The sequence below is a fragment of the Danio aesculapii genome, chromosome 10 (genome assembly GCF_903798145.1).
Source record: "Danio aesculapii chromosome 10, fDanAes4.1, whole genome shotgun sequence".
In the NCBI taxonomy this organism is placed as follows: Eukaryota; Metazoa; Chordata; class Actinopteri; order Cypriniformes; family Danionidae; genus Danio; species Danio aesculapii.
In genome coordinates, this window is record NC_079444.1 from 5,453,515 (window position 1) to 5,474,269 (window position 20,755).

At 40.0% G+C, this 20,755-nt stretch overlaps 1 protein-coding gene across 2 annotated transcripts in view; it reads right to left on the reverse strand.

The window, feature by feature from the left end:
- The window catches only part of rph3aa (rabphilin 3A homolog (mouse), a), a 58,328-nt gene that overhangs the window by 4,662 nt on the left and 32,911 nt on the right, over positions 1–20,755 (reverse strand). Inside the window, exons 5-16 of one of the 2 annotated variants that reach the window (XM_056467318.1) lie at positions 18,921–19,083; positions 15,307–15,345; positions 15,003–15,203; positions 9,230–9,382; positions 6,645–6,724; positions 6,454–6,528; positions 6,223–6,332; positions 3,793–3,919; positions 3,657–3,713; positions 1,055–1,206; positions 788–869; positions 516–612 (exon numbers count right to left, since the gene is read on the reverse strand). In XM_056467318.1, coding sequence (XP_056323293.1) covers positions 516–612; positions 788–869; positions 1,055–1,206; positions 3,657–3,713; positions 3,793–3,919; positions 6,223–6,332; positions 6,454–6,528; positions 6,645–6,724; positions 9,230–9,382; positions 15,003–15,203; positions 15,307–15,345; positions 18,921–19,083 — 1,336 coding nt within the window. Of the gene's footprint in view, positions 1–515; positions 613–787; positions 870–1,054; positions 1,207–3,656; positions 3,714–3,792; positions 3,920–6,222; positions 6,333–6,453; positions 6,529–6,644; positions 6,725–9,229; positions 9,383–15,002; positions 15,207–15,306; positions 15,346–18,920; positions 19,084–20,755 lie in introns of both variants that reach the window. The other variant, XM_056467317.1, reaches the window with a different exon arrangement.

Below are 20,755 nucleotides of genomic sequence, written 5' to 3' on the forward strand. Positions count from 1 at the left end.
AAGTTACAGACTTTTATTTCAGTATGTTGATGCATTTCCAAATGAAATTGAATATTGATGAGGGGGCGGGGCTTTCTTTTTGCACATCATTCCCTCAGCAAACTAACGGCAAGCAAATGGTCAGGCTTTGACTGAAGATTCATTCATTCATTTTCTTTTCATCTTAGTCCCTTTATTAATCTGGAATGAACCACCAACTTATCCAGCACGTTCTACGCATGGATGCCCTTCCAGCTGCAACTCATCACTGGGGAACATCCATACACACTCATTCACACTCATACACTACGGACAATTTAGTTAATCCAGTTCACCTATAGCGCACGTGTTTGGACTGCGGGGGAAACCAGAGCACCCGGTGGACACCCACGCTAACACGGGGAGAACATGCAAACTCCACACAGAAATGCCAACAGTCCCAGCCGGGGCTCAAACCAGCAACCTACTTGCTGTTAGGTGACAATGCTAATCACCATGTTGCCACTGAAATGGAAAGTATGTAAAGTATTTCTCACCGATGAAATCATTTGATTTTCCCATATCATAATCCCAGACAGAAACATCCAAAGTCTTCTTGGCCAGTTCTCCATGCTTGATTTCATAGCTGAACTCCTGTAATCAAACAAAATCTTTAAACATGACAGCAACAACAAAAGAAACATGTCATTTCGCATGAAACATGTCAAGAAAAGCATATGAAAGCAGTGTGATGGAAGCACATCAGTGTCATGCTTCAAAACGTTCCCTGCAGGTCACATCGCCAGACATGAAGAGAAAGAAAGAGTACCTCATTAAACTCAGGGTTAAGGGTCTTCTTTTTGATCTGAGTCTTGTACTTCGCTTTCTTTCCCATGTCAGGCTTCAAGCAACTGCAAAACAGCACAAGAATTCAAAGGCGCTTTTGTGATCATTAAATGAGCCTAACGAGTGTCACAAAACAATACCACCAAGCAAACGATGCCTCATACAGAGAACATTTAAATTACACTTAGAGAACTGCTTTTCAGTGAATCTGCTTCTGTTATTTTTATTAGATTGTGTTATAGTTCTTTACATCTTTACAAACGGGTCTGAATAGCCATTGGAGTCCATTGCTGCCAGATGAGCACATCGAACGACACCCACAATCAGACGACCTTGTTGACTGCTGTAGGTGAGAGAAACCAGGATTCGTCCTCTTTCCTCTGCCTCTTCATCATCCTTCAACTAAAAAAGCCACACATCATTTGAGTTAAGCCCTTATTTATGACAATGCTTTTTGTAATTATTCAAAGCTAACCCAGGCCAACTGGAGATACATGCCTTAGGGGCCGATCACACCAAACACGCTTTTCCATTATAAGAACGCGAGGTGCACCGAGAGTAGGGTATCCATAATCTATACTAGACTTTGTTTTTTGCTATGATATGCATTCTTAGCTGTTTGAAATTATGAAGACAGATGAGTGCCTTTTCAAACTATTTCCAATCAATTTATTTTTGCCGATGGCCTCCTGGGCAGTGCGTTTTGGGTGTCCAGAGTTATGGCCCGTTTCCACTGAGTAGTGCGATTCAGTGCGCTTTTATGGTCGTTTCCACTGCCACTAATGGCCCGTTTCCACTAAGTGGTACGGTGCGCTACTCTTTTTTTTATGGCCGTTTCCACTGTCAAAAAGCATACTGAACCGTATCTCTTTTGCAAAGGGTAGCTCTTTGCAAAGGGTACCAAAAGGCGGAGCTAGACGCGCAGCTGAACCCTATTGGTTTACAGAGATGCGTCATTCCCTTGCGCAACAAGCCAGAATGAAAACAAAGGAACCGCCATGTTTTTAATACACATCCGAGAAGTTACACCGTAATAATATATACATATAACAACGAGCCATGGTCGACATGAGCTCAAAGAAACATTGTCGTCATCTTGATGAACAGCCACAAAGCCAAGAATGATCTGCCGTGTCCCTGTTGTTGTTTTACAAGCCCGTCTAAAAGTGCGAGCGGTTTCACTTTGTCCAGAGAGCTCGTGATCTCGTCTATATTTGAAATAAGGAACTTTTTAAACTCATATTAATAATGTGCTCGTGATCATTGAAGCGCTCTGAAATCTGATCCTGTCAGAAAGGAACAATCGCGAGAGTGAAGAGCGAAAAAACAAAAGAGAAGGCGGAAAAAAACAGCAGCAAATGATGCGTCTGCAACGTAAAACATAAACAAACTGCCCTGTTGAACTATTATCATCGCCTTTTGGACTATTATTATTATTGAACTATTATTATTGAAATACTTTCTAACAAGAAGCTACACTTGCTGCTGAAGATTAAGACACATATGAGAGGTTTGCACTGACTGTAGGCTATATTCCAAGTTGCTTTTGAAGCCAAATAAGGACTAAATGTATGTTGTGTGTAGTTTTTCTGTATTTTGTAACATATTTGGAGACTGTAAGGGTCTGTATGTGTTCATATATGTTGAATTATTTATTTATTTTATGTAATCGGAGACGTTACAGTACCATATTTCGCATCAAGTATTTATGTGTATGAAGCGTCTGTTTTGGGAGAAGTGCTTCTCATATGATATGTGAATGACCCATACAGCTTTACTGTAGACATTTCCTTGAGCGAGAATGATGTCGACTGAAACTTTCTGTCATACAGAATAGCCACCTTCGGTATCCTTTTGGGAGTGGAAATGCAAGCCTGATAAAGGTGACCCCCGTACCGACCCGTACCATACTGTACCACTCAGTGGAAACGGACCATTAGAGTGCCAGCTTGCAGACCTTCCTTGATACCCCCTAACCCCATCCTAACCCCACCCCCAACTTTGTTTTCTGTCTGTTTTTTCTGAAATTTGTATAAATAAAAGTATGAATAGGTAGTACTATTGGTTCACAGCAAGAAGGTTGCTGGTTCGAGCCTCGGCTGGGTCAGATGACGTTTCTTTGTGGAGTTTGCATGTTCTCCCAGTGTTCGCGTGGGTGCGCCGGTTACCCCCACAGTCCAAAGACATGCGGTATAGGTGAATTGGATAAGCTAAATTGTCCGTAGTGGATGTGTGTGAATGAGTGTGATGGATGTTTCCCAGAGATGGGTTGCAGCTGGAAGGGCATCCGCTGCGTAAAACATATGCGCACTGACATATGGTGCAGTAGCACTTCAGGGTGTCCCAAGTTCGAATCCCGGCTCGAGGACATTTCCCGTCCCTACCCCCTCTCTCTCTCCCACTTTGCTTCCTGTCTGAAATACTGTCCTATCCACTTAATAAAGGCCAAAAATAAAGCTTTAAAAAATTTTTAAAAAACTTATGCTGGATAAGTTGGCAGTTCATTCCACTGTGGTGACCCCAGATTAATAAAGGGACTAAGCCGAAAAGAAAATGAATGAATAAAAGGATGAATATTTTTAGATAGCACTGTATCTTACTGTGGACGAACCTTTTACCTAAAGTAACATAACACACATAGTCTTACAGGTACCATTAAACAAGGAGAAACAAAGTCTAAATGGCTTACTGAACAGCACAGTTCCAACCAGAATATCTCTCGGGAATGTTTGAGTCTTGTGTAGTGCAAGTTTGCAATAATTTGTTTGTAATAATCACAAATTTTAATAATGCTAACTTTTTAACCAGTATTTATTTTCATGTGTAATTGCCAAAATGCATGACACCCTTACCTCCTCCTCATAAAGCGCCATGCCACGAGAAGCTCCACCACCAGCAGTACGTCTCACCTGCACACAAGGTGTTAAACTCAATACAACGCAGTCCTTACTGTAAACTTTCAGCTAAAGCATTGTTCCTTCAGCTTACCGGAATCACTCTCTCAAGACACACGTTGTAGGTCTTCTTCTGGTTCAGCTTCAGTTTTTTCAAGACCACCCGCGTCTCGCCGATAAACTCGTTATGGCCAAACTTGTCCTCATCGCTGACAGAAAGCCTGCCAGGGAACAATGCGGATGTTGACCCTATTCACTCTGGGAAATGTCACGGCTTTAATTAAGTCCACTGCAAACTATTCTAACTGAATACATCAGAATGCCTCTCTAAGAATGTTTAAGTTTAAATGCAGAGATTTATTTCTAAAATTTCTGATGCATTATGTAAGTGTATGTAATTTTATGACTCATTAGTCAGCAGCTAGCTCTCTCCAACTCTCTCATGGTCACACACAGAGGCTAAGCAGGGCTGTGCCTGGTCAGAACCTGGATGGGAGACCACATGGCAAAGCTAGGTTGCTGCTGGAAGTGGTGTTAGTAAAACCAGCAGGGGGCGCTCAACCTGCAATCTGTGTAGGTCCTAACGCCCAGTATATTGATGGGGACTCTATACCGCTCAGTGAGAGCCATCTTTTGAATGAGATGTTAAACCGAGGTCCTGACTCTCTGTGGTCGTTAAAAATTCCAGGATGTCCTTTGAAAAAGAGTAGGGGTTTAACCCCAGTATCCTGGCCAAATTTGCCCACTGGCCTCTGTCCATCCTGGCCTCCTAACCGTTCCCATATCATAATTGGCTTCATTTTGTTTCCTCTCCACCAATCAGCTGGTGCGGATGAAGCATGAGTGATTTACATGCAAAGATGCAAATAGACATACTGCGGCGCATTTTGCGTGAATGACGTGATTCACGGGAATTAAGAAGTGCGAGTTGAGCATTTTCTGCGATTGATGCGCTCAATGTGCGAATCGCACATAACGCTCGAGTTGGAAAATCTGATCTTGAGCAGACACACGTGCTGCATTAACCAATTATTAGCCTGCTCTTTTAGGGGAGTGATTATGACGTAGCGCCTGTTGTTGGTGTCCCGAGGAGAAATCCTCCTGCCGACATCGGACAACAGCTCATCAAACTGGGCTTGGCACATTCTGAAGCGCTGCTGAATGCCTCCATCATCCATGTATAGTTTCTGGAGGAGTTGATGAATTCACAGAGCTGAGTGAACCTCTGAAAGGATCTAGTGGACTCAGACATGGCGCCAAACAAATATATGCTGTTTTTCAGCATTCCTAAAGCACATAAAGCACAGCTACTGTCTCAGAAAATCCATGTTAGCCATTTAGCAATGAAGCTAGATTCACCGGGCAGACAGAAACCCTGCCAATAACACGAATCTGCATCTATTGTGAAGTGAATTTGATGCACAAATGAAGCGTCTATTTAAATGCGAATATCGATTTATTTGCGTGTTCCATATCTGGTGTGAACACAGCATTACATTTTTAAATTTTAAAAGTAAATTTTTTTACAGAACTTATTTATACGAAAAACAGTGCTAAAATCAGTAATTTACCTTTGAAATTGTGTGTGTCTTAGTTTTAATTTGTGTGTCTCCACCCACTGCTGGTGGAAAAAAATGTATTAATTACAGTCATGCGTGACCAAAAAAACGACCTCCGGAGGACAGTTATAACAATAGGCACTAGGTGGTTTTTAAATAGAAAATAATATAAATATTACAAATGTAAACATTAGCTGAGTAGCTTACATTGTAATGCTGTGCTCACACCAGACGGTACATAAATAGACGCATGAACATTTACTCGATTCGCCCGTGAAATTCACCTCACAATAGACGTGGATTCATGTCATAGGCAGTGCTTCTGTCTGGCCAGTGACGCTAGCTTCATTGCTAAATGGCTAAAATAGATTTTATTGAGAGAATAACTGTGTGTGCTTTACGAAGACTGAAAAACAGCGTCGAATTGTTTGGAGCCCTCTCAGAGTCCACTAGATCCATGCTGAGGTGCACCCATCTCTGTGAGTTCATCAACTCCTCCAGAAACTCTAACTGGATGATGGAAGCTTTCATCTGTGCTTCAGACTGAGCTGAGTCCAGATTGATGAGCTGTTGTCCAGTGTCGGCAGGAGGATTTCCCCCCGGGACACCAACAACAGTCACTATGTCATAATCACTCTCCTACAAGAGAAAGTTCCTGACTGATTAGCGGCACGAATGTCCGCCAAGTTCAGATTTTCCACAGGATGTCTATTTGCATTGACTTAACATGTCTTAACATTGACTTAACACTCGCGCTTGACGCTTCTTCCGCGTCTGGTGTGAATGCAGCATAAGGCGCGATTGTAACGCACGCACGCTCGCTCCTGTTGGTGTCGTCAAACTGGCAAACTGCGTTTCTGTTGAATCATTGGAGAATAGGCCAGGGTATTTTGAATTTGGACTGCAATCCCTAGTTTACCCACTAGGCTATCAATCTTACATACTGTACAAAATACTAGATTTACCTGAGAGTTTTTTTCTGCATGTCTTCGTTAGTGATGCCATGATAAACAAGGGTCTCATTCCACACAGGATTCAAGGTGGTACGAAGCGTCTTTGTTCTGAGCTTGTTAGACTGTGAGATAGACAAAAACAGCAATTAAAATGGATTTAATTTGAATGGATCAACATTTCAATCTGATTTCTAACATATTGTTTGATCACATGTAAACAGAGGTATCGAGAAGCAGGATTACCTTACTGGCTCCCGGAAGCAAGTGCAGTTTCACATAAGGATCGGCCAGACCGTTGGAGTCCATTGGCTTGAGACCCTTCACCAATCACAAAGCAATTGCATGGATTACAGCCATATTCACTGTGACATGATCCATCAGGGCAAAAATAGCTTGCATTGAAACTGCCCGTTGTAGGAAAAGAAAGATAATACCTTTGCTTTGATTATATTGCAGTGCAGTTCATTTCTCTCCTCCGTGTACAGCAGACTGAACTCCAGCATGCCCAGAGTGGCTGGAAAATGGACAACATGATGTCAAAAAAAAAAGCTGACATCAAACAATAGCTATATTTCCATCCAGAGAATTCTAGAATGTTGCATTAATCATTTGCACCGTTTCCATCCAATGAGTCACCAAATTGTCACTTTCTGAAAAAGTGGAGTCGGAGTAGCCACTGGGGGCCTTTTTTTCTTATATATTAAACTATTTGCACCTCAGAAGAGGAAGGCAAAACGCAATGAAGGTACAGTGGATTTTATGGCTCGTTTCCACTGACTGGTACGGTACGGTTCGGTTTGGTACGGGTCACCTTTATCAAGCTTGCGTTTCCACTAACAAGGGTACCCTTTTGGTGGGCGTGGTGTATGACAGAAAGTTTCAGTCGACGTCATTCTCGCTGGAGGAAATGTTCACAATAAAGCTGTATGGGTCGTTCACATATCATATGAAAAGCACTTCTCACAAAACAGATGCTTCATACACAGAAATACTTGTGTAGAAATGTTTATTACTAACTTTTCAATGAACATGAGTTGATTATAACTGCAGATCAAAGACAGTGCGAAACAGCCTACTGTAACGTCTGTAATTATATTAAATAACTAAATAAATGAACATATATAAACACATACAGCCCCTTATAGTCTCCGATATATTATCAATTACAGAAGAACTACACACAACAGACATTTCGTACGTATTTAGGTTCAAAACAACTCAATATATAGCCTACAGTCAGTGAAAACCTCTCATCAGTGTCTATAATCTTCAGCAGCACATGTAGCCTCTGTTAGAGAACAATTCCATCATTCCCGGTTCATATTAGTCCAAAAGGTGTTAACACTAATAGTTAAACAAGGCAGTTTGTTCACGTCTGCTGAAAAAATAATGTGCTCCTTTTTTTCCGGCTCCTCCCTTGTTTTTTCTGCGCTTCACTCTCGTGTTTGTCAGTGTCTGACAGGATCGGGTTTCAAAAGCACGTCAATAATCAAGCGCACGTTGTTATTATTATCAGCTCAAGAAGTTTGTTATTTTAGATATAGACGCGCGGTGAAGGAAGAAAGCGAAAACGCTCTCACTTCAGACTGCCTCGTAAAAAAAACTATGCGGCACAGGTAAATCTGCTCTACTCCATGGCTTTGTGGCTGTTTATCAAGACGACGACAAGGTTTGTTTGAGCCCAGATCGACCATGGCTCGTTATTATATGTATAAATAATTCCGCTGTAATCTCTCGGCTGTGCGTGTATTTTTAAAATATGGCGGTTCCTTTGTTTTCATTCTGGCTTGTTGCGCAAGCGAATGACGCCTTTCTGTAAACCAATAGCGTTCAGCTGCGCGTCTAGCTCCACCTTTTGGTACCCTTTCTCGTGTTTGGTACCCTTTCGAAAGGGTGCCGAAAAAGTGGTACGGTACGGTTCGGTACTCTTTTTGACAGTGGAAACGGCTATAAAAGCGTACCAAACCAAACCGAACCGTACCGTACCACTCAGTGGAAACGGGCCTTTAGACTCAAGACAGTTCTGGCCGGTAATAAAACTGAACCACTTTGATGACAGACTTTGGCTGAGGGATTTTAGAATGACCAATACAACATTTCAGATATTTTACAATGTGGTCGATCAACTGCTTTGTTCATTAATGCCATCCCATCATGCCTATTTTTGTTATCAAATGGCTTTTTGATGCGCATGCTGGAATTTATTCGGTAAATATGTTTCCATCATAGTTTATGGACATTTTTTCTTATCGGATAAAAATGAGTTGTGCACATTTTTTATGCACATCTTGCCGTCTCCATTAAGCATTTTATAATGCAACATCCTAAAATCCATATAAAAATTGGAGGATGGATACACACATCAACGCCATCTCAGACACACGTCAGCTGATTTGATGTCATCTGTGAGAAAAGACTTGCGCGGTAAAGCATTATGTTCTTTGTGCCTCCCATTGGGTACAAACATGTCTATGATTCATCAGAGAAGGGGCCGGGTGAAAAAAGCCCTCTCCAATATTTCAAATTTGGAATGCATTACTTATTTCTGGAAGATAATAATACTGAACCACTTTGATGATGGACTTTGGCTGAGGGGTTTTAGAATGACCAAAACAACATTTTAGATATTTTACAATGTGGCTGGTTAACTGGTTTGTTCATTAATGCCATCCCATCATGCCCCTCTTTGTTTTCCAATGGCTTTTTTAATGTGCATGCTGGAATTTATTCTGTACATGTGTTCCCATGCGTTCCCTCATTTTTTCTTATCGGATAAAAAGTAGTTGAGCACATAGATTTTTTATGCACATCTTGGCATTTCCATTAAGTATTTTTATGCAGTATTCCAAAATCCACATCAAAATTGGTGAATGGAAACACACATCAACGCCATCTCAGGCACACGTCTGCTGATTTTATGCAATCTGTGATGAAAGACTTGCACGGTAAACCATTTTGTTCTTTGTGCTTCCCATTGGGTACAAACATGTCCATATGTCACTGCAAATTAGCATCTTACTGGCATCGTCAGAGTCATAGCTGTTGGCATCCTCTTCATCCTCTGTGGTGGGGGGTGGTGGCTGGCGTGAAGCAGGAACGCTGTTGGCAGCTGGCAAACGTGCGTCGGCCTGCATAGCAGGTGGCGCCCTGGCCTCCGGTCGGCTCATAGCATCTAAAAATCAAGAGACATGTGCAGTTTCTGGTTAAGGGAAATCTGTGTGACCACTACAGTGTTATGCTAAAAAACAATTACGCAAGTAAACAGTAATTACCAACTTAAGCATCCAGATCAATACACCCAGATGCATCAACCAACTGCAAGAAGCCATTTAGCTGATACTTCTTTTATCCAAAGCAATCTGTACTGCACTTAATAAGGGTTCCGTCTCAATGGAGCAATCCGAGTTTAAGCATCTTGATCAAGGGTTCAATGCTGACAAATCAAAACCAATTTGATCCTAAATATAAATGTACAACAATTCCCAAAACGTTCCCACTGATGATTCACGTCTCACAGAGATCATCTTAAATGGTTCTGACTTCACAAAACTGACCTTAAATTTAAATGTGGAGAAACCTAGGATTGCTCCCATTACAGCAAAATCTCTGCAATTGCTAGTGTTATGCTAAAAACAGTGTTACACTCAAAGCTATTAGGGGAAGCAATCACTGGGTTAAGCATCCAGATCAATACCCCAGATTCATCAAGCAACTGTAAGAAGCCATTTAGCTTACGCATTTATCCGAAGTAATTTGCAGTGCTATTATAGGTCCTGTACGAGTGAGATTAAGCATATTGATCAATGGTGGCAAATCACAGTCTCGCAGGATTCAAACCTGCAATCTTGTGGTTTATAAAGTGGTGTGATCCAAAATGAAAATGTATTGTGTGGCAATTCATAATGTAATAACTGCATATAACGAGTGAGGGAAGGATGGAATGTGAGATTGACAGGTGGATTGGTACAGAGGCAGCAGTAATGCGGTCGATGTACCGGTCTGTTGTGGTAAAGAAGAAGCTGAGCTGAAAGGCAAAGCTCTCGATTTACCGGTCAATCTACGTTCCTACTCTCACCTATGGTCATGAGCATTGGGTCATGACCAAAAGGACAAGATCTCGAATACAAGCGGCCGAAATCGCAGGGTGGCAGGGCACACCTATATAGATAGGGTGAGGAGCTCTGTCACTCGGGAGTAACTCGAAGTAGAGCCGCTGCTCCTCCACATCAAGAGAAGTCAGCTGAGGTGGCTCGGGCATCTGTTTCGGATGCCTCCTGGACGCCTACCTAGGGAGCTGTTCCAGGCATGTCCCACCGGGAGGAGGCCTCGGGGAAGACCCAGGACATGCTAGAGGGACTATGTCTTTCGGCTGGCCTGGGAACACCTCGGGATCCCCCTGGAGGAGCTGGAGAAAGTGTCTGGGGAGAGGGAAGTTTGGAGTTTTCTCCTAAGACTGCTGTCCTCACGACCCGACCCCGGAAAAGCGATTGAAAATGAATGAATAAATGAATGCATATAACCCAAAAACTGCACATAATGTGATACTTATTATAATAACAACTAGAAACAGAAATATCTCTGCTTCAGAATTTCATAGAGACATTGCTTTTGACTGGTAGAAGTGACTAGCTACTTGCTAATAATGATTAACTGAGTGCTATAATATGTTACATATCCAAATAAAGTATATGTTAGCATCACCTAGTTATGTTAAAATTATAGATGGGCATAGATAATTTTTTTAAATCTAGATTAATCTCACTATAATCTTGGAATTAATCTAGATCAATCTAGACTACAATGGCTCATTTGAATTCTGCCGAAGGCATTCAGATTATGTGTGCTACCCAAATAATGAACCAAAGTAAGTGTTTGAGAACAGGTTTCTCAAGCCAGGTGGCGCATTAGACCAGGGGCTTATCTCCCGTTTCCAAAATGCATCACAAACTGCTTGAGAAACTGTTCTACTATGATAATTGGTGATGAAAATAAATGATGTTCACTAAGATGTACTTGTGTTTACTAACTGTTTATTCAGTTATTTTGAACTGTAGGCATATAAGCTCCAAACAGAGGTTTTTGTATGACCTTAATCAGACTAAAGTCATAACTGAACTAAACAGAAATGGAATTAAGACGTGGAGTATGAATATGTTAGTGGCATTATTGAAGTAAACACAGCGATCAAACTATTAACGTCATGTAGGACTTTGCCATATTCTCCGACAAGATTATCCACACACACACACACACACACACACACACACACACACACACACACACACACACACACACACACACACACACACACACACACACACACACACACACACATACACACACACACACACACACACACACACACACACACACCGCGAAATGCGGAAGTATTTTCTTTCCATTTGGCGTGCATTATTAAATTCCATAACACTCTTACTAGTCCTTACTCCTTATTTGCGTTTAATACCCCAGTTTGTCACGGGGGCATAAATGAAATGTTCATGAGTGAATGTGAAACTGCCGAACTGCAGTTAAAGTCACCCAAAATTACAGGAAACTCTTACATGAAAGCACTTACATAAACACCTTAATTATATTATTGTCTATTAAGGCAAATAACTAGACTACAGATGTCTATGTAAGCGTAGTCAGTAGTGTCTTCGAAGTAAGTGAAAGATCCAGAAGGGCATCCTGCTGATTTGATTCAGAAGGGCACTTTTTTGTCAGACGGCTCACCGGTTTGATATTTTCAATGCACCCGGTCCATTTTATTTGTATATGTTTTACTCGAACGCATAAACTCTACAGGGGCCTGATAGTTAGATGTGGAACTAACATTAATCAGATTCACTCTAGTGAACTGCATCCATGTTAGCACATCACGTTTGATGCTAACGCAGCACGTTAACGCCGCTAACGGCCCACCACTAGTTAAAAAACGCTAAAGATGCAAGTAACACTGAGTCAAATCTAAAACATTTAACGTCTTACTAAAAATGTGATGTAATGTTCATATGATTAGCATTAAGCTAGTCATGTTTCAGTCACGCTAATTATCTTAGCATAATGTAAATCTAGTAAGCGTCATGTAATCAAACATGCAGCTGGTATGCCTGAATGAGAAATTCCTCATTGAGTTATTAATGTATTAAATTGTTGCTACGGGAAGTAGTGAAGGTGATCTGTGATTGGCAGTTTGGTAACCTGAGTCAACTGAGAGCTCAAGCCTCAATGGAAGTCTATGGAGCCTGTTTCTAAGGAGCTCAAAATGGTTGCCAGGGGATGGTCATAGAGGTACAGAGATTGGTTGCCAGAGCTCACCCCCATGTCTCTATGCCATTGTGCTTTAAAGATATCAATCTGGGCCTTTTATAATAGCAGTCTATGTTTTTGCATTGCTACGGTGATCTAAATGGTTGCTAGGGTATGTCTTGGGAGCTTCATGATGATTCAGAGGGGCTGATTGGTTTTCTGAGTCAAATAAGCCCACCCCATATCTCTCTGACACTGCTAAGTGATAATAATCAGTGGCATTTATAATGGCCGGCTGTGGGATCTATTTACCAGTGTTGGGCAGTAATATTGCTACGTAATTAATTCCTACAGCTCGTTAATTTGTTCATAGGATTTAGTCATTTATTTGTAAAATGAGGGAAGTAATTCATTAATTATTGGAATTCTTAAATCTTTTATTTTTCACTCATAACACAGTAAGAAATGTGAAATTAATTACAAGGAAATAAACCTGCTATATTAAAGACTCAGACTGTGAGGATTTGGTCAAATAAACTATATTAATTAAGTACGTGGAAAATTTGGACAATTCATCCTGAAACCTACTGCAAAAAATGATATATATATATATATATTCCACATTAATGTACACATAGAATACCATATTATACTGAAAAACAGAAATGTTGACATTTGTGGAGAAAACCAGGCACTGCTCATCACCTGTCCAATGCAGTCCCATAAGTGAAGCATGGTGTTGGCAGCATCCAGCTGTGGGGGTGTATTCAGCTGCAGGGACAGGATGACTGGTCGCAATCGAGGGAAGGATGAATGCGGCCAAGTACAGGGATATCCTGAACGAAAGCCTTCTCCAGAGTTTTTAGGACCTCTGTGTGGGCCAATGATTTACCTTCCAGCAAGACAATGACCCTAAGCACACAGCTAAAATAATGAAGGAGTGACTTCACAACAACTCCATGACGGTAATCTGTACGGAACATGGTTAGTCTACGTTATTCAGACCCTTTGCTGAGTATTTAGTAGAAGCACCCTTTTGATCTAATACAGCCATGTATCGCAGCTGGATTTGGGGATCCTCTGCCATTCCTCCTTGCAGATCCTCTCCAGTTCTGTCAGGTTGGATGGTAAACATTGGTGGACAGCCATTTTTTCGGTCTCTCCAGAGATGCTCAATTGGGTTTAAGTCAAGGCTCTGGCTGGGCCATTTAAGAACAGTCCTGGAGTTGTGAAGTCACTCTATTATTTTAGCTGTGTGATTTGGGTAAAAAACACCCCCACAGCATGATGCTGCCATCACCATGCTTCACTGTTGGGCCTGCATTAGACAGGGGATGAGCAGTGCCTGGTTTTCAACAATTCTGTGTTTTTCTGTCAATATGGGGTGCTGTGTGTACATTAATAAGGGAAAAAATAACTTAAATGACTTTAGCAAATGGCTGGAATATAACAACGAGTGACAAATTTAAGAGGTTCTGAATACGTTTTTTTGTGTGCATTTTTATGCATGTGTGTGTGTGTGTACTTGTTATTATATGCCAGTGGGGATGCACACAGACTCATGAGTGTCATTATGGGAACCAAAATTGAGGTCCCCACTGGTTGGGTTTAGGGGTAGGAGGACAGTATTTAAGGTTTGTATTATATTACATACAGCTGAAGTCAGAATTATTAGCCCCCCCTTTGAATTTTGTTTTCTTTCTTAAATATTTTCCAAATGATGTTTAACAGAGCAAGGAAATTTTCACAGTATTTCCTATAATATTTTTTCTTCTAGAGAAAGTCTTATTTGTTTTATTTCAGCTAGAATAAAAGCAGTTTTAAATTTTTTAAAAAATATTTTAAGGTCAAAATTATTAGCCCCTTTAAGCTATTTTTTTCGAAAGTCCACAAAACAAACCATCGTTATACAATAACTTGCCATATGCTGCCTAGTTAACCTAATTAACCAGCCTGATCTCACGAGAAAACATAAGTATTTTACATTTTGACAGTTTAGTGGGTAATTCATACGAATTCGTACGAGTTCAGTCGTACGAAATTGTACGATTTTAAAAAGGAGGCGTGGCACCTAACCCCACCCCTAAACCCAACCGTCATTGGAGGATGAGCAAATCGTACTATATTGTACGAATTAGATCGTACGAATTCGTACGAATTAGCCACTAAATCAAAAAGTTACGAATTGCCATGAGATTGTGTTGAATTAACCTAGTTAAGCCTTTAAATGTCACTTTAAGCTGTATAGAAATGTCTTGAAAAATATCTAGTCAAATATTATTTACTGTCATCATGGCAAAGATAAAATAAATCAGTTATTAGAGATGAGTTATTAAAACTATTATGTTTAGAAATGTGTTGAAAAACCAACCAAATTTTAAACCGAAATTGGGGAAAAAAATAAACAGGGGGACTATTAATTCTGACTTAAACTGTATAAGAGAGTCCCCACTTGGATATAGGAACAAGTCTCTCTGTGTGTGTAATGACATGCAATTGTCCATGCTGAATTATAACCGCTACATGCTAAATTTTCTCACCTTTTTGTATTGGAGTTGTGGAAAAGGTGGACGCTGGAGGTTTGGAACTCTGCACCGGCACTTCTCGCTTGACCACAGGTGAGAAAGTTTGTCCTTCCATTGCGGCGTCGGACTGAACCGTGCTCCTGTGTCTCCCTCCGTCTTCTTCTAGGGCTCTTTGGGATATGACAGAACGCTCTTCCCGTTTAGCGGACATCGTTTCTGCTGAGCACGGGAGAAAGCGAGTAAATGATACTGCGTGATTCATCTTAAGCCTCATTTCCTCTTGCTGATATTAAATGTTATTGAAATGCAGGGCACTTACTAGATATCTGCTGCTCTCTGCCGGTGACCTGAACGCTTTCTGAAATGCATAGCAATTATTCCAGGATGGAAAGAAAAACTATCAGATCCTTTGAACCGTGAATTATGAAAACATTACAATAAATTACCCAGGCCTAAGGCAAAATGCATGAAAACTGCACAGTACTCAGAATTTTTAATACGTAATTTGTAAATCAATCCTGAACTTGAGAGTAGGCATGGGATGATAACGGGTTTCAAAGTTTACCGTGGTTTGGAAAACTTTTTAAAAATGTAGCTGTTTTACCATTCTCACGATATAAGTTTTTTTGGGGGGGGGTTCTTCACGACTATTTTATTTAGTTTTTTAAGCGCAACAGTATCTCCAGCAGCAAAAGATCATCCACATCAAAAGCTACTGGTCAACCTATGATTCAGCAAACATCTGAATTACAAATCACTTATATACCAACAATCAAGCATGCTATAGACCTAAATAGTGGCTTTACTTTATATCTAAAGAAAACAAAATATCCAAAGTTGCCTTTTCAAGTTGTAAAGAAATCAACTGTGTTTGTGAAACTAAAGCCCCGCTCAGATCACACGATTTTTATTGTCGGTTAGGAAAGTCACTATGTCAGATTATGCGATTTTGTCTTGATAAAATCTTGACTTATAGTGGGTAACAAATGTGCCAGACTACACACGTTCCTTCACGATCAGTCATCACATGACTTCCCAAAGCAGTCACAAGTGTTGCTATAACAATATTTCTCATCTTATTAATTTCAATGTTTTATATCTTACGTCAGTCTCAATAAACACACATGCTGGCTGAGAACTAGGCTACATTATTTAAGAGCATTCGTTATGACATTGATAGGATCCTTTTTAATATGAAGTTATTTTCTTTTAAATCTAAATGTATATTTTCCAGCCATGGGTTGCTTATTAAAAAACTAGATTAAAGACCTATCTGTTCAGTAAAGCATACACTTAGTGCACCACTTAGGGGGCTTCCACACAGGTTCTGCATCTTGTTGATATACACTGTGAACATCAGCTACGCTAATTATTTTCTTTATTCTCCATTTCCACCTGGGGATACTCTTCCCGAGGCCCTCAGACTATGCAGAGTCACTGATTCGATCCAAGACCAACGACGAGATGATCCCAAGGTTTCCAAATCCTGGACCAGGCCGAATCCTGAGCAGCTACTGTGATGGTCATGGAAGAGTGGAGAACATGAGACTGATTCCTGTGACGCTCCAGAGACAGACGAGTCTTCGCTGAGGCCAGCTTCCAGCCTCCGCCACTGAGACTGCAGCTCTGCACAAGATGTTTGGCCAGTGGAGAAATTAAAATGGTCGTGCCCAACTGAGCCTGGTTTCTCTCAAGGTTTTTTTTCTTCACTTCCGCCTTTAGTGAAGTTTTTTTTCCCTCTCCGCTGTCGCCACTGGCTTGCATGGTTCGGGATCTGTAGAGCTGCGCATCGTTGGATTTGCCCTTCAATATTTGGACTCTCAGTAGTGATTATTAAACCACACTGAACTGAGCTCAACTGAACTGAACTTAAACACTACAAACTGAACTACACTGTTCCTATTTACTGTGACCTTTTATGTGAAGCTGCTTTTACACAATCTACATTGTATAAGCGCTATACAAATAAAGGTGAATTGAATTGAATTGAATTGAATTATTAAACACTCCCTGGCCTAAACTTGCCACGAGTGATTTGGAGAAAATGAAAGCACATCAGCACTGAGGAAAAATCAGACGCTCAAGACAAAATAATGACATATTACTAAAACTAGCAAATATATGACAGAGGTTTGTGATACAACAATTACAGTGAAGCATTTATTAAATCCTTATTTTCCACGGAGCAAAAAAATCACCCACCCACACAGTTGAGTAACCTAGTGGACGGGCACAAAAAAAAGTATTTTTTTCTTGAAAAAAATTATCTTTTTAAAACGAATTTCGATTGGAATAATTTGTATCTTAATTTAAATGTATTTTTTTGTTGGCCAGTTATCTACTAGATAACAATAACAAATAACATCTGAGGTGAAGTTTTTCAAAACCAGTCCGCTGTGCTTCAGCGCCAAAGCACAAACTTTGTTAAATAAAATAAAGTCTCGCCTAAATAAAATGAAAGTAAAACATTCAGTTTCAGAGAAGCCTATATTAAACTGTTTTCATTTTTAATGACAAAATCATCTATTGCGCCGATCAATTTCAATTCAATTAGTTTATTCAAGTAATTTGAATTAGCAAGACAGGCTTTTACATCACTGAACGTGTTTCCATATTACCTCGGACGAACGAATTTGGTTGGAAGGCTGAGAGAACTCAGAAACTCATTGTGAGAATGGAGATATCTGCATATTTGTGCCAGTCTGTCAAATAAAGCTGCTTAAAACACTTAAAGTTTGCATAACCAATGATTGATCCTATCCACCTGAGACCCACCCATAAGCAAATATGCAGCCTATTTTTTGATTAACCAACCTACGGATTACAGCAGCACCGGCGGATATAACTGTGAAATGATGTGCTCCTATTGTCCAGTGTCACCCACATGACGGAACTCGTCATAAAAATACGGTAAAAAATTAAACATGCTAGACGTTCTGCGATGGTGTCGTGACATTACACAAGGAAAAACGATTGAATCTTGTGTCACGATGCCCATTTGTTGTTTACGGCTCCCCACAACACCCTTTGTCAAGGAAATTGGGCAGAAACTGCGTGATCTGACCAGGGCTTAAGAAATATAGCAGGAGTCAATGATTTATTTGAATTTTTCAGCCCGACATGTGTACTGCTCTAAAACATTTTAAATATATTTCTTAATTATATTTATTTAAAACTTAAAGACGCCTCTCATATGGAGAATGAAGTCACATGCATTGCTCAGGTGTGAGTTTTTCACAGACTTCAAAATCTTGATGGTTCTGTGTCTCGTCTATCAAATCTGAGCTTTATTTTGTATTCTCTATTGGATTCAAGTCAGGTGATTGGCTGGGCCATTCTACAGCTTGATTTTCCATCTCTGTAAGCATTTGAGAGTTTCCTTGGCTGTGATTTGGATCATTGTCTTGCTGAAATTTCTACCCGGGTTACATCTTAATCCTTCTGCTAATGTAGATGTTGGACTGAAGCAGCTAATATTTATTTACAATGAGGAAGAGCAGAGGGTTGCTGAGGAACTACTGAGAGATTTCAGCTGCTGTCTGGGCTTTCACTGCCTTTCTACACCACCCTTTCTTCATGTGTTCAATACTTTTTCCATGCATCATTTCTTTTTATTACACATAACTTCATTTGTAAGCTAATTAGATTTGTTTTCGTTTCTTTCATGAATTTTTTTGGTTGTTATCAACATCCGGTAAAAACTTCAAGTCAACTCCACCTTTAGAAATATGTTTTCTGGGAAAAATGGTGACGTTTTGAACACTTATTTCCCCCACTGTACATATTGTGTTCAATGGGGACAAAAGAAGTTGCTGTTTTTTACCCAGAAATTTAAAAAGACTGTTTATCGTGATCCCAAGTAACTGAAATTTTTATCCAAGGTTATCATACTGTCAGAATATTATACTGGCCTATGCCTACTGGACAGACTACCTGCATTTTTTGGCTGTGAAGGTATTGGAGACTGTTGATTGGCTGATGGATTGGTGGAAGTTCTGGACGTACTGAGTTCTCTCTGATTAGAGATAGCCAAAGGAGCAGGTAAAACCTGTTGTGGTGAACCTTTGAAAAACCAGGCACCGGACCGCTTCAGCATCTTTGGGAAAAAAGAAAAAGTCAATATGGCTTTTAGCATGCTGATTTATTCTTATAACAGCCGTATTTGTGCTAACTCTTGAACTCCTGCTCGTGCTTTGACTGAATTGTAGGAGACTGCTAAACTAATTTTGGCATAAAACAGAATACAGCCAAAGGGGGAAATGTACATTTCATTTAAAAAGTAGCCTTTTTCTCTTTAGATTTGCTACTGTTCTACTTTTCAAGCTCCTAGTAATTTGATATGCTCTAAATTTACAAAAAAGCAAACAGACTTTGTAAACCCAATTGAATAATGATAACCGTGATAATAATAATAATAATGTTAGCCAGGAAACTCTGAAGAATTAAATATTTAGTTAAACATAAGTATTACACACACATTTACACATGCATGCCCCCTTACTGTTTTTTTTATTGTATTTTGTTTTCCCTTAATTATCTTTGATTAATATTTAAATTAGTTTGATGATCAGAAACATAAAAGTGTGACAAAGCTGCAAACAAAAAAAAGAAATCAGTAAGGGGCAAACCAAACACTTTTTCACACAACTATATATATATATATATATATTAGTGGTGAACCGTTATCAGCGCTAACGTGCTGCGTTAACGTGAGACTAATCGCGCGATAAAAAAAAATACCGCCGTTAATCTATTCTGAATGTTGGACTGGGAACTGGGTCTATTCTACGCAAGGATGTATTTACGCACACGTATACCTGACCGAATTGCATTGTGAGTGGCAAGAGCAAGTCTTCAAACCTGTGTGTATTCCTACTGTAAAATTACCACGTCAAACGTGACATGCTAACATGGATGCAGTTCACTAGAGTAAATCTGTTTAATGTTAGCTCCACATCTAACTATCAGGCACCTGTAGAGTTTATGTGTCCAGCTTAAATCAGCAGGATGCCCTTCTGGATCTTTCACTTACTTCAAAGACACGACTGACTATGCTTACATAGACATCTGTAGTCTAGTTATTTGCCTTAATAGACAATAATATAATTAAGGTGTTTACGTGAAGTGCTTTCATGTAAGAGTTTCCTGTAATTTTGGGTGAATTTAACTGCAGTTCGGCAGTTTCACATTCACTCATGAACATTTCATTCATGCCCCCGTGACAAACTGGGGTATTACACACAAATAAGGAGAAAGGACTGGTGAGAGTGTTATGGAATTTAATAATGCACGCCAAATGGAAAGAAAAAAACTTCCACATTTCGTGATGTGTGTGTGTGCGTGTGCGGTCCTTTACTGGCCGCCGTGTGTGTGGATCTTGATGGAAAATATGGTGAAAAGTCCTACATGACGATAATAGTTTTATTGCGGTGTTTACTTCAATAAAGCCACTAATATATTCATACTCCATGTCTTAATTCCATTTCTGTTTAGTTCAGTTATGACTTTAGTCGGATTAAGGTCATAAAAAATTCTCTGTTTGGAGCTTATGTAGGCCTACAGTTCAAAATTCATGTTTAACGGAATAAACAGTTAGTAAACACAAGTACATCTTATTGAACATAATTAATTTTCATCACCAGTTATCATAGTAGAACAGTTTCTCAAGCAGTTTGTGATGCATTTTGGAAACAGGAGATAAGCCCCTGGTCTAATGCGCCACCTGGCTTGAGAAAGCCATTTTAATCTAGATTAATTCCAAGATTACA